At 45.0% G+C, this 14,353-nt stretch overlaps 1 protein-coding gene across 2 annotated transcripts in view; it reads left to right on the forward strand.

Moving 5' to 3' along the window:
• The first annotated feature begins 476 nt into the window (after positions 1-476).
• TBC1D23 (TBC1 domain family member 23) overlaps positions 477-14,353 on the forward strand; it is a 36,800-nt gene continuing 22,923 nt past the window's right edge. For both annotated transcript variants that reach the window (XM_075263666.1, XM_075263667.1), the window contains exon 1: positions 477-645. In XM_075263666.1, coding sequence (XP_075119767.1) covers positions 554-645 — 92 coding nt within the window. In that variant the 5' untranslated portion in view covers positions 477-553. The remainder of the gene's footprint in view (positions 646-14,353) is intronic.

A 14,353-nucleotide genomic window follows, 5' to 3' on the forward strand; every position in this document is an offset into this window, starting at 1 on the left:
GAGCCATAAGACCACAGATTTGCCGCTACAGTTTCGGTATGGCCTTGGCCTAAAGCTGTTTAAATTTGCGCCGGAGTCTCCATTGCAGTGGAAATAGTCAATATCATTGAAATAGTCATTGTGTTTCGCCAGGCCCCATAAGCAAGTAATCTCTATTTCAGCAGTTTGTCTGTCCATTGTTCTGGTCCTTTGAACAATGATGGATTGTAATCTTGCTGCTTTTAATGGACAATTCCTCCACTTTCCCTTAAAGTTATGCTATATTGTATCATGTTATGCAACTTGGTTCAGTTGTACATGTATATCACATAGTGTATGATTACAATATGTCCCCCATAGCCCAAATCAAAAGGCGATATAGTATATTGTAATGAATGAACTCTCTGAGGATCCGTACGGTGCATGACTGCGCGCGTTCACAGGTACATACGGCGTCTCTCCGGCCAGCGTGTGCCGTATTTCATGTAGTAACAGCTCAATAGCTCTCTACGGCCCCAGGTCTGCTCTTTTCGCTGCTTTACGGCTGAGTGACGTGGAACGTCAACACTGAAACATGGCTGAGCCCGGGGAATCGTCTCCGTTGTCTTCTCCTTCCCCACCGCTGTCCTCCCCGGGAGCTGGAGACGAAGAGGAGATCGACACCTGGTGAGAGGGACTATGGTCGGGTGTGAATAGTTCCGGGATGTGGGGACAGCCGAGCTCTGATCATGGGACCCGGACGTAGAGAACTGCTGCTGGGAGCAGCCCGGAGATGTCAGCCGTGAGAGGATGTGCCTGCTGGATGTGATGGCAGGGACCCCAGAGATGCCCGGCCCTGAGGAATGTCCCCTCCAGGCTGCCATACTCCTATAGATACTTACATCACTGGGACGCTCAGTCTGATCACTGAGAGCTGGCAGCACAGGATTAGGAGTGCTGGGCATTAGTCTAGGTCTAGTAGTGCAAGGGATTGGGTCTAGGGGACTAGCGTAGGGAGCAATTGGGACTGGCAGAGTGAGCGATTGGGTCTAGGGGGACTGGCAGAGCAAGTGATTGGGTCTGGGGGGGACTGGCGGAGTGAGCGATTGAGTCTAGGGAGACTGGCAGAGCAAGATAGGGGCTAGGGGCACAGGTGGAGCGAGCGATTGGGTCTAGGGGGACTGGTGGAGCAAGCGATGGTGGGTAGGGGGACTGGCAGAGCAAGCGATTGGGGCTAGTGGCACAGGCGGAGCGAGCGATTAGGTCTAGGGGGACTGGAGAGCCAGCGATTGGGGCTAGGGGGGCTGATTGTAACTGGTTTTCTTGGAGAAATGTTTTGCAACAAATCTGCCACGTGTGAATTCACACTAAGGCTAGGTTCACATCTGCGCCCGATCTTCGCTGAGGGATTCCATTCCCCATTCCGCCAAGCAGCACTTTTCTCGCCACATTTTTCCACCCTGTTTGGGCTGAAACCCAGCGGAACCCATTATAGTCTATGGGGTCATTGGGTTTCTGAGAGTAACTGCTTTTTTTTTAAGCTGATTAGGTTTCTGATCTGTGGACCCCCCCAAACGGAAAACCAAATGCAGATGTGAACCTGGGATAAGGCTGCATGCAGCGGTGTTTCAGTATGTTATCCTTTTTTTTTTTAATGTATAGCACACTAGCCATTTAATTTAATTCTAGGGCTTTGTACACACCTGTGATTTTTACGAATCGCTGTGAGCCTGGACACAATACTTAGTAATGATCTTATTCCTACCCGTTATACAGTCCTGGGTGATTCATTAAAGGGAGTCTATCATTGGGATTTTGTATTTTCAACTAAGCCTGTCTTCATGTAGCCATACGTTTTCTTTCCTGATCGTTGCAGCCGTTTTCATGAAAACCCCCTTTTTTTTTCTTGTTTTGCAAATGAGTCTTCTGGGAGCACAAGGGGCGTTACCCCCGTGCTCCAAGCACATATGTCCTTCTGGACCTTTCGTCGCTGCCCTCTTCTTGCTTGTAGATCACTTCTTTTCCTCCCCTTCTTTGTTTCGTTGTCCTGTTGAGCGTACAGCGCATGTTCAAGATTTTGTTCCCTTTAAAGGGGTTGTCGCACTTTAGTGGGAGGGGCGGACGTGGCCAAGTTCTGTACCTAGGCTCTCTCGGGCACTCCCATCAATGTGCCCGGTCACCGGTCTTGCCCACATTCAGCCTCGCTGCGCTTAGGTTGAATGTGAAGTGGGAGAAAGGTCTTCCAATGTTTGTGGGACAATTTTTTTTTTTTTTTTAAAGGGGTTATCCGGTTTCTATGATTGATGGCCTATACTTAAGATAGGGCATCAATATTAGATATGTGTGAGTCCAACACCCGGGATCCCCCATAAAATAGCAGTACCGCGGCAGCGCTGAAGAGCCGCAGAAGTGCCTACATTCGTCGCTACAGTTTGTATAGCAAGTGAGCAGTGTGGCTCTCCTTTGTGTGGGACCCCACAGATCTAATATTGATGGCCTATGATTAGGATAGAAACCAGGTGACCCCTTTAAGGGCTTAATCACATGACCATGAAAAACAGCCACGTGAAATGAAAGTGTGTTCACATGTCTGATTTTTTTTTTTTTTTTTTTTTGGATGGGCAAAAAAACACATGTTCCCTATCTTTATCCATTTTGACAGGTTCATGGACCAAATAGAAATCAATGTATCTGTTTTTAATGGATTGACCTCTGAACTAAGGGTTGGTTGACATCTGTGTTGGTATTCCGTTCGGGGGAGTCCGCATGAGGACTTTTACATTTTCTGTTATAAATAAATCCAAATAGATGACACTTGCCAAAACGGACCCAGAACAGATGCAAAAGAGTGGATAAAACCAGATACGCGTGAACCATTTTTTGCAAATGTTTGATCTGTCAAAAACAGAAGGGTTATGTGAATAAGGCCTAAGCCAGGGGTAGGCAACCATCAGCACTCCAGCTGTTGTCAAACTACAATTACCAGCATGCATACTTGCTCTGCTGTTCAACAGCTGGAGTGCCGAAGGTTGCTGGCCCCTGGCGTAAGTGTATGGGTCCATGGAAAGCAGGGGCAGCACACAAATACCATACATCTGTCATATTTTTCCATCGGTCTGAATATGCAAACAGTTGTGTGAATTTAATCTTGGGGCACAGTCACACAACCGAATTTCAACAATGAAACTTAGTCCTTGTGTTGGTCAGATTTGTTATGAAAGGGACTCCTAGCAGTATAGTTATGTATGATGCTAGGTGTCCCTGCCTTCCAATGACATACTGTCCTGTACTATAATCAGCCAGGCAAGAAGTGCAGCTAAAACTCAGTAGTGTGAATGGATCTTTAACCTCACCCCATTATCACTTTGCTAGTGCTTTTTCAGTAGCCATGATCAGGAAGAGTAAAGACAAAAAAAAGCTGCCAAAGTTTGGCTCTGCCAACAAAAGTCTAATATGTTGTTTCTCTTACTGGGTAATGGGTGTCACCTTTAATCATTGTCCAATTTTGAGATTCATTAGTGATTGCGGTAATTAGAAAGTTAATCATTATGTACATGGGCCCTAAAACAATGTGAGATGACTATATTATGGATCTCTGATCTGCTCATAGACTGCTCCGAGCCCATACTCTGTCTCTGCTTCCAGTTTGATGTTACGAATTTGCAAAAAATATCCAAGTCCTCCTTCATTTATGATATTATGGAGGGATTCTACATGAGAAGCATTGGCCAAGATTTACTATCTGTTAGTGCAAACATAGGCAGGCAGTCTGAAAATACTCCAGATTTCTGATTGATGCTGGATGATAAATTTGGTGTATCTTTAGATTGTTTAGTCTAAGTTTCTGCCATCTTTTAGTTGGCTTAGTTTGAGGGCTCGTTCACATCTGCGCCCGGTCTCCGTTCTGCAGGTTTCCGTTTCCTGCACAAAACTGAGCGGAAGACGGAAAGCTGCAGGAGTCTTTCATACCCATTCATTTGAATGTGTTTGAAATATGTGCGGCGGTGAGCGTTTTATGCTCTCCGCCGTGAAACCGTTTTTTTTTAAACCGGACACAGTCGGGCATGCAGTACTCTGTGTCCGATTTTAAAAAAAATACGGTTTTGTGGCGGAGAGCATAAAACACTCACGGCCGGACCCGGTCTGACAGAATGGACTCTGGCCGCTAGTGTGAACCTAACGTGAGCCAGAATTTTTACAACATAATGTTGGAGCATCGTGGCACCTTTAAGCACGCCTGCAATTCTGTCAGATAATACTCCTTTTCTTCCAGAAAATGATTGCAATCACTAATTCTTTGGTATTATTATCTTCATTTAATTTGTCTTCAATGGAAAACCACAAAAAGAATTGTCAAAAAGCCAAATTGGATATAATTTCACACCAAACATAAAAAGGGGGTGGACAAAAGTATTGGCACTGTTTGAAAAATCATGTGATACTTCTCTAATTTGTGTAATTAACAGTACCTGTTACTTCCCTGAGGCACCTAACAGGTGGTGGCAATAACTAAATCACACTTGCAGCCAGTTGAAATGGATTAAAGTTGACTCAACCTGTGTCCTTGTGTGTACCACATTGAGCATGGAGAAAAGACAGAAGACCAAAGAACTGTCTGAGGACTTGAGAAGCAAAATTGTGAGGAAGCATGAGCAATCTCAAGGCTACAAGTCGTTCTCCAAAGACCTGAATGTTCCTGTGTCTACCGTGTGCAGTGTCATCAAGAAGTTTAAAGCCCATGGCACTGTGGCTAATCTCCCTAGATGTGGACGGAAAAGAAAAATTGACGAGAGATTTCAACGCAAGATTGTGCAGATGGTGGATAAAGAACCTCGACTAACATCCAAACAAGTTCAAGCTGCCCTGCAGTCCGAGGGTACAACAGTGTCACCCCGTACTATCCGTCAGCATCTGAATGAAAAGGGACTGTATGGTAGGAGACCCAGGAAGACCCCACTTCTTACCCAGAGACATAAAAAAGCCAGGCTGGAGTTTGCCAAAACCTACCTGAGAAAGCTAAAAACGTTTTGGAAGAATGTTCTCTGGTCAGATGAGACAAAAGTAGGAAAAGGCCTCAACATAGAGTTTACAGGAAAAAAAAGAGGCCTTCAAAGAAAAGAACATGGTCCCTACAGTCAAACATGGCGGAGGTTCCCTGATGTTTTGGGGTTGCTTTGCTGCCTCTGGCACTGGACTGCTTGACCGTGTGCATGGCATTATGAAGTCTGAAGACTACCAACAAATGTTGCAGCATAATGTAGGGCCCAGTGTGAGAAAGCTGGGTCTCCCTCAGAGGTCATGGGTCTTCCAGCAGGACAATGACTCAAAACACACTTCAGGTCAGCACTAGAAAATGGTTTGAGAGAAAGCCCTGGAGACTTGTAAAGTGGCAGCAATGAGTCCAGCCCTGAATCCCATAGAACACCTGTGGGGGAGAGATCTCTTGATGGCAGTTTGGAGAAGGCCCCCTTCACATCTCAGGGGGGACCTGGAGCAGTTTGCCAAAGAAGAATGGTCTGAAATTCCAGCAGAGCCTTGTAAGAAACTCATTGATGGTTACCGGATGCGGTTGTGCGCAGTTACTGTGTCTAAAGGTTGTGCTACCAAGTATTAGGCTGAGGGTGCCAATACTTTTGTCCGGCCCATGTTTGGAGTTTTGTGTAAAATGATCAATGATTTGACTTTTTTTCATTCTCTTTTGTGTTTTTTCATTGCAAGCAAAATAAATGAAGATATTAATACCAAAGAGTTTGTGCTTGCAATCATTTTCTGGAAGAAACTGAGTATTATCTGACAGAATTGCAGGGGTGCCAATACTTTTGGCCAACACTGTACGGTATATTATATGATAGAGGAGAGAAGCTGAGCTCTGTGATATATAGGGTTATATGGTAGCTCATCTTCTCTCACTGTATCCTGCATCCTCACCTGACAGTTTCTGTCTAGCACATTGATATAAGGGAAACCATAACATATTGGCTTCCAGTTTAATCCTGTTGTTCTTTCCCAGGATCCCCCATGTAGAAATTGAATTCCCACATGCATAGATATATTTGGGGTAGTTGGGGCTGATACCTGTTCCATTAGGTTCACACTAGCGTTGGCATAACCATTGTTTTGGCCTATTGGAGGACCAGAACAACGGACAATTGGACCGCTGTCCTAGCAGTTACGAATCAAGTCCAGTGGACACCATTGTCGAAAACTGAAACCAGCTGAGTTAAGTCTTCCATACACAACTTCTTCATCTGCTGATTTCAGGTGAACATTTTGACAGTCTCCAACAAGAGTCTGATGCACATGTGTGCTAAGCCGTATAGTGTAAGCTGTCTCTCATTACGGTATGTGTGACTACAGCATCTGTCTATTATGTTAATGTGTTTTATTAATATAGGCATTTACTACTGACAATATAAACAGACATGGTATTATGACAGGAATGTTGTTAGTGCTGACACGTAGGTACATAAAGAATGCTGTCTGTCTATATGTGGTGCAGACTTTATATGGGGCACTAAACCACCCACAGGTCCTTATGGATCGGGAGTTAGTGTCCCAAATCACCATGTAATAAAAACATCTGTGCCCACAATAGAAATAAATAAAACGTTTTACACTCTCGCTGCCGCTGTTACTCCTCCCACCGGCGCAGTTCTGCGTAGTGAAGTCTGAGTCTACATCCTCGGCTTTACTGAAGAACTGCGTAGGCGCCGTGAGCACCAGAGAGGAGTCCGATGAGCCTCATATTTGGCAAAACATAAATCACCCTGTACAAACTCTCTAGCCTTGTTAGTTTTTTTTAATTTTTTTTTACCAAAAAAATATTGGGCAATTTAGATGTGAGTGTGGGGCATTCTTAAGGCTGCATGACTGCTGTCCGAACTCTTAGGCCGGGGCCCCACAGGTCGGAAACGCTGCAATTTACAGTAAAAAATCGCAGCGTTTTACAGTAACTGCAAAATGGATGGGATTCATGCGAATCCCATGCTCACTTTGCGTTTAAAACCGCAGCGCGAACACACTGCGATTTGCAAAACCACCATCGAGACCAGTGGCTTTCCCGTTGATATAATGGTAACAGAAAGTCTGTGGAGGAAAATTCCGCTAACTTTCTGTTTAAAGTGCTGCGGGAAGAACCGTGATGCTTTCCCGCCACAGTTTTTCCCACAGTGCTTTAGCGTTGTGTATCATCCTGTGGGGCGATAGAATGTTCCCTTAGGCCTCTGTTGTGGTGCCATATGTTGTATAGCTTAAAAGACTATTATTTTATACAGAGGCATCTAGTAAAGTTATATATTTCACTATATGTGAGATGTATACAATAGATACATCTTTCATTGTAGGTCCATTGAAAATGGAATGAATGGCACAAGGATGGCAGCCATGTGTAGTCTGCGTATCAATATATTATGGACTGAGCCACAAAGGCAGACCGGAATCAAACCTACTCCATAGTCTGCACTTGGTCCTAGGGCACCTACCTGGCTCCATAAAAATACATCTGTGCTTGGGGCCTAACTCCTGTGCACAGAGCCTTAGTAGCTCACAACTATCTGTGGCTCTTTTGAAGTGCCAAGGTCTAGTTCTAGCCATGCCAGCTAATCTTCCAACTTTATGACTGGAAGAATTAGTGCCAAGAAGTGAAGTACAAGTAGGAGGCTCATGTAGAGGAACAGATCTTTATCTCAGCTAGACTGTGGCAAAATCCCCATGGAGCGAAGGTATAGATCTGCGCCTCTATATGGACCTCCTAATTGTTCTCCAGTTCTCGGTACTATATCTGTCAGTCATAAAGTTGGAGGATTAGCATTATCTGGCAGACAGAAATTCCCTAAATTCCAGCTTGGTGCGGTAACGTTTATTGGCAGGACACATCAGTTCCAGCAGATCCACAAGGCGTGGATGTGCTGCTTAGTCAGGAGGTTGCAGACACTATGGGTGTATGACAGCGTCAGAAGCAACGTAGGTGTCGGGTAAATTGACTGCAGTCCAAAGGTCTCTATAGCTGAGTAATATTACGGTATATCTTATTACAACACTGGATAAAGTCCTTGAAGTTATTGGGAGATATTGGCTGATACCTGCGAGGCACAGCACCTCTGATACAGAGCAGGTGTGTATTGTATAGTCACACAGCGCCTGGGGCCAGGGCTATTGTCTGCATTGTGCTTCATCCATTGTAAAGATGAAAATCTGAGATGTTTCTATGGGGGAAATGACGCAGAGACGTCATGGGATTTATTTTTCATGAAAGGAAGCTCCTGTATAGTAAGAAGGGAAGCTGTTCAATCACGTCTTATCCTTCACATCCTAAACGTCTTCTGCTAGGGGATGTGGAGAAGAGAAACCACATCCTAGGCCGGGGCAGACACATTACTGGAGACCACAGGAGCTCAGCCCGGGTAAAATGGTGATGTATACAAGGGCCTTCAGGTATAAAGTGTGCCTGGCCATTACGTGGTTACATTTCATTCAAGGTGCCCGAGTTGTCACCACTTCCTTCCTGATATATATATATATATATATATATATATATATATCAGCCTAAACATCACGCCAAAGGTGGGACTTCTAATGTCAGAGATAACTATAATACTAGGAGTCCCCACGTCCCATACTGTCCTATAATCATCCATTCAAGAAGTGCAGAGACACAAGTGACCGCAGCAGCCAATCACTGGCCTCCGTGGTCACGTTAGGTACCGATGACATCATCAGCCCTGCTAGTGCCAGAACTGGAAGGAATGATGTCACCCAAATGGGGTAGGTGAGTATCAGGTTTTTTTTACTTTTTTTTTTTTTTTTTTTTTTTTTTTTTACACCAACCCCGCCCCCCAGGCTTATTCCAGTTGTCTACAAAAAAAACCCCTTCAACAAATCTCTAGATTCTGCACCAAATCCTGTAGCACAAAGTGACTGACATTGCAGTAATCAATTATTAGTGCTGATTTGGGCCTTTGTAGACTGTTACTGTCTATGGAGTAGGTGCTGTGTAACCTGTAGAGATATTGAGGGTGGGGGAGGGTCACTTCGGGCTAAGGTCCCCACGAAACGCATTGCATTTTTTTTTTTGCAATGTTTTTCACAGTCCGCAGAGATTTGCTCTGGAAACTTTCTGCTTCCATTATACCTATAGGGAAACCGCCAGCGTTTCTGTAGGTATAATTGACTTGCTGCACGTATTTTTCTGCATTGTGTGGATGGGATTCACTGACTGTAAAACGCTTTTGTCTTTACGACGTGGGGCCCCGGCCTCAAACAGTATTAACTGAGGTGTTATAAAACGTAGAAACCTGCTTTTGTGTTGTATGAAAGAGGAGATACACTTGTTGCAATGCTATCTACATTATTTTTATAGATATCACTGAAGGGAAACATAGTTGTGATTGGGATATTTATATGTGGCTGTATAATATATAGAATATAAATATCCCAAAATATAAGTGTTTGAAGTGACCCTGCCGACCCTCGTTTTCTCTACATGTTACAAGGCCCGTACCCCAGGCCCGTACCCCAGGCCCGTACCCAGTTAATGGGTGAAAGGCAGAAACCGCTCTCAATACAAAAGCAAGTGGAAGAATAAAGAGAATCAGGATTTCACAAAAGGAACCTAAACTATAAACTATATTACAACATTTATTATTGACAGATATTGGTAGAAAATCAAAACTTGCCTGAAAGTTTAGTTACACTTTGGTGAAAAAAAACAACCAAAAAACAAAAATGTATTTGATTTCAGCCTCAAAGCCGGAATATTATCCAGGAGACTAGGAAATGTTAAGTAATTCTAATTCTTTCCGCTGAAACCACTACCGGTTTTGTCTCTAAAAACTACATCAACAACTGCAACTGTGTTTTTCACAAAAGCAGAAGACTAAGCCACGAGACGGATCATCACGTGATCGGGGCCGATATTTATCACTAGGAAGTAAATAGAGAAGATTACAGTACAGAACTCTATGGGTTTAGTGGCTGAGTCCTGTAAGTTGCAAGGTGGGGCCTCCATGGACTTCACTTGTATTTTTCGGCACATCCCACAGGTGATTGATGTAGGGGTGTATTTAGTCTGTACAGTATTTGGATACAGTAGGTGGTTCACGTCAAAGTAGTAACCACATGGATGCAAGGGCCGAAGCAAAGAATAAATATGACACCTGACAGATGTGTTCTTAAATGTGAAGATATTGTATAATGTAATATAGATGGATGTAATGACCTCACGGGTGGACTGATGAAACCAAACATCACATGAGCAATGCTCAGGCCTTGGAGAGCTGTCTTGCTTGCTAAGGTTATCATGGCCACTCACATCTCCTTCTCATCCTTTTGAATCCACTTATGGGATTAAGAGGCTGATTAGTTACTTGGTGATGCAGGTTGTGATCTCATTATAACGGAGGATCCCAGAATAGAATTCCAGGGTAATTATTGTCACTCACAAGGGGTGTACCCTCACACTGTACATGTACAACGTAAAATATTTCTCCGGTACTACTTATTGATTATCCATGAAACATCTTGAAAAGTTACTTGGCAGTGTGTTAGTAATATATAATATGTTACGTATTGGACAAGGCACAGATCACGGATATTTTGCTCCCTTTGGGCCTTCGTCAGTGGGAGGTCTGAGGCTGAAATGTCGGACATTCGGATCTCCCGCTGATAAAGCCTTTGGACATGTTTAGCATCACCCTACATGCTAAATGTAATGCAGAAATGAGATGTGAACCTGGCCGTACATTGTAGTGATGGCATAATCTAGGAGGACAAAGATACTGGGAAGAAGGGTTCGATGTAGGTATATAGTATATTAGCCTCTGCCCACAACTTCGTCTGTATGTTGTTGATGTCGATGATCTGCCTATATTCAGCAAATTACTGCCGTCGATGGTTTGCCCGCTCCGGCGTTTCAGCAGCTCTCAAGCTGTCCTGCCGCTAAACTTGTTCCTCATCCCGTGCCTATGATTTTTTCCGGCATCTCAGCAACTCGCTGTGGCGCCATATAATGAGCGTGTTGTTGGTGTTGATGATCCCCCTCAGCTCTGCTTGAGGAGAACGCTGTTCTGGTTACCTTCATAGGTGTCATTGTTTTTGAAAGTTGCGACAAATTAGTAAAAGTAGCAAACTGCCAATTTGGATTAAAGGCAGTTATCTATCTATCCTATCCAGTGTATCAGCATGTTGCCTGAAGCAGATCAGATAATATGCAAATGCAGGTACACAATCCACTGAGGGTTATCTGAATGTTTACATAGAGAGTTAACAGACCTGGCTTTATCAGAACCTCAGATAAGTTGTTGCAAGAGCAGTGTAATATAGTATGTGAACATAAATTCATAACAGTCGTGAAGCCATGTCATTTACTATATATATATATATATATTAGAGATGAGCGAACACTAAAATGTTCGAGGTTCGAAATTCGATTCGAACAGCCGCTCACTGTTCGAGTGTTCGAATGGGTTTCGAACCCCATTATAGTCTATGGGGAACATAAACTCGTTAAGGGGGAAACCCAAATTCGTGTCTGGAGGGTCACCAAGTCCACTATGACACCCCAGGAAATGATACCAACACCCTGGAATGACACTGGGACAGCAGGGGAAGCATGTCTGGGGGCATAAAAGTCACTTTATTTCATGGAAATCCCTGTCAGTTTGCGATTTTCGCAAGCTAACTTTTCCCCATAGAAATGCATTGGCCAGTGCTGATTGGCCAGAGTACGGAACTCGACCAATCAGCGCTGGCTCTGCTGGAGGAGGCGGAGTCTAAGATCGCTCCACACCAGTCTCCATTCAGGTCCGACCTTAGACTCCGCCTCCTCCGGCAGAGCCAGCGCTGATTGGCCGAAGGCTGGCCAATGCATTCCTATGCGAATGCAGACTTAGCAGTGCTGAGTCAGTTTTGCTCAACTACACATCTGATGCACACTCGGCACTGCTACATCAGATGTAGCAATCTGATGTAGCAGAGCCGAGGGTGCACTAGAACCCCTGTGCAAACTCAGTTCACGCTAATAGAATGCATTGGCCAGCGCTGATTGGCCAATGCATTCTATTAGCCCGATGAAGTAGAGCTGAATGTGTGTGCTAAGCACACACATTCAGCACTGCTTCATCACGCCAATACAATGCATTAGCCAGTGCTGATTGGCCAGAGTACGGAATTCGGCCAATCAGCGCTGGCTCTGCTGGAGGAGGCGGAGTCTAAGATCGCTCCACACCAGTCTCCATTCAGGTCCGACCTTAGACTCCGCCTCCTCCGGCAGAGCCAGCGCTGATTGGCCGAAGGCTGGCCAATGCATTCCTATGCGAATGCAGACTTAGCAGTGCTGAGTCAGTTTTGCTCAACTACACATCTGATGCACACTCGGCACTGCTACATCAGATGTAGCAATCTGATGTAGCAGAGCCGAGGGTGCACTAGAACCCCTGTGCAAACTCAGTTCACGCTAATAGAATGCATTGGCCAGCGCTGATTGGCCAATGCATTCTATTAGCCCGATGAAGTAGAGCTGAATGTGTGTGCTAAGCACACACATTCAGCACTGCTTCATCACGCCAATACAATGCATTAGCCAGTGCTGATTGGCCAGAGTACGGAATTCGGCCAATCAGCGCTGGCTCTGCTGGAGGAGGCGGAGTCTAAGGTCGGACCTGAATGGAGACTGGTGTGGAGCGATCTTAGACTCCGCCTCCTCCAGCAGAGCCAGCGCTGATTGGCCGAATTCCGTACTCTGGCCAATCAGCACTGGCTAATGCATTGTATTGGCGTGATGAAGCAGTGCTGAATGTGTGTGCTTAACACACACATTCAGCTCTACTTCATCGGGCTAATAGAATGCATTGGCCAATCAGCGCTGGCCAATGCATTCTATTAGCGTGAACTGAGTTTGCACAGGGGTTCTAGTGCACCCTCGGCTCTGCTACATCAGATTGCTACATCTGATGTAGCAGTGCCGAGTGTGCATCAGATGTGTAGTTGAGCAAAACTGACTCAGCACTGCTAAGTCTCTGCATTCGCATAGGAATGCATTGGCCAGCCTTCGGCCAATCAGCGCTGGCTCTGCCGGAGGAGGCGGAGTCTAAGGTCGGACCTGAATGGAGACTGGTGTGGAGCGATCTTAGACTCCGCCTCCTCCAGCAGAGCCAGCGCTGATTGGTCGAGTTCCGTACTCTGGCCAATCAGCGCTGGCCAATGCATTCTATTAGCCCGATGAAGTAGAGCTGAATGTGTGTGCTTAGCACACACATTCAGCTCTACTTCATCAGGCTAATAGAATACATTGGCCAATCAGCGCTGGCCAATGCATTCTATTAGCTTGATGAAGCAGAGTGTGCACAAGGGTTCAAGCGCACCCTCGGCTCTGATGTAGCAGAGCTGAGGGTGCACAAGGGTTCAAGTGCACCCTCGGCTCTCCTACATCAGAGCCGAGGGTGCGCTTGAACCCTTGTGCAGCCTCAGCTCTGCTACATCAGAGCCGAGGGTGCGCTTGAACCCTTGTGCACACTCTGCTTCATCAAGCTAATAGAGTGCATTGGCCAGCGCTGATTGGCCAGAGTACGGAATTCGGCCAATCAGCGCTGGCCAATGCATCCCTATGGGAAAAAGTTTATCTCACAAAAATCATAATTACACACCCGATAGAGCCCCAAAAAGTTATTTTTAATAACATTCCCCCCTAAATAAAGGTTATCCCTAGCTATCCCTGCCTGTACAGCTATCCCTGTCTCATAGTCACAAAGTTCACATTCTCATATGACCCGGATTTGAAATCCACTATTCGTCTAAAATGGAGGTCACCTGATTTCGGCAGCCAATGACTTTTTCCAATTTTTTTCAATGCCCCCAGTGTCGTAGTTCCTGTCCCACCTCCCCTGCGCTGTTATTGGTGCAAAAAAGGCGCCAGGGAAGGTGGGAGGGGAATCGAATTTTGGCGCACTTTACCACGTGGTGTTCGATTCGATTCGAACATGGCGAACACCCTGATATCCGATCGAACATGTGTTCGATAGAACACTGTTCGCTCATCTCTAATATATATATATATATATATATATATATATATATATATATATATATATATATATATATATATATATATAGTAGGAGTAGGATGGGCATGGAGGCAATTATGGTGATTGGTGGATGTTAGACCCCCAAGAAATCCTCCGATCACTAGAACGAATAAGCAGACATTGTAACCCCCTTTAGTACCCAAAACAGCACAATCGATGAATTTGTGGCTGTGCCTGGTACTACAAGTCAGTCCATTCAGGTGAATGAGGCGAAACATCATAATTGGACACATACAGTGGGGCAAAAAAGTATTTAGTCAGTCACCAATAGTGCAAGTTCCACCACTTAAAAAGATGAGAGGCGTCTGTAATTTACA

This window comes from Leptodactylus fuscus, chromosome 2, assembly GCF_031893055.1.
Source record: "Leptodactylus fuscus isolate aLepFus1 chromosome 2, aLepFus1.hap2, whole genome shotgun sequence".
In the NCBI taxonomy this organism is placed as follows: domain Eukaryota; kingdom Metazoa; phylum Chordata; class Amphibia; order Anura; family Leptodactylidae; genus Leptodactylus; species Leptodactylus fuscus.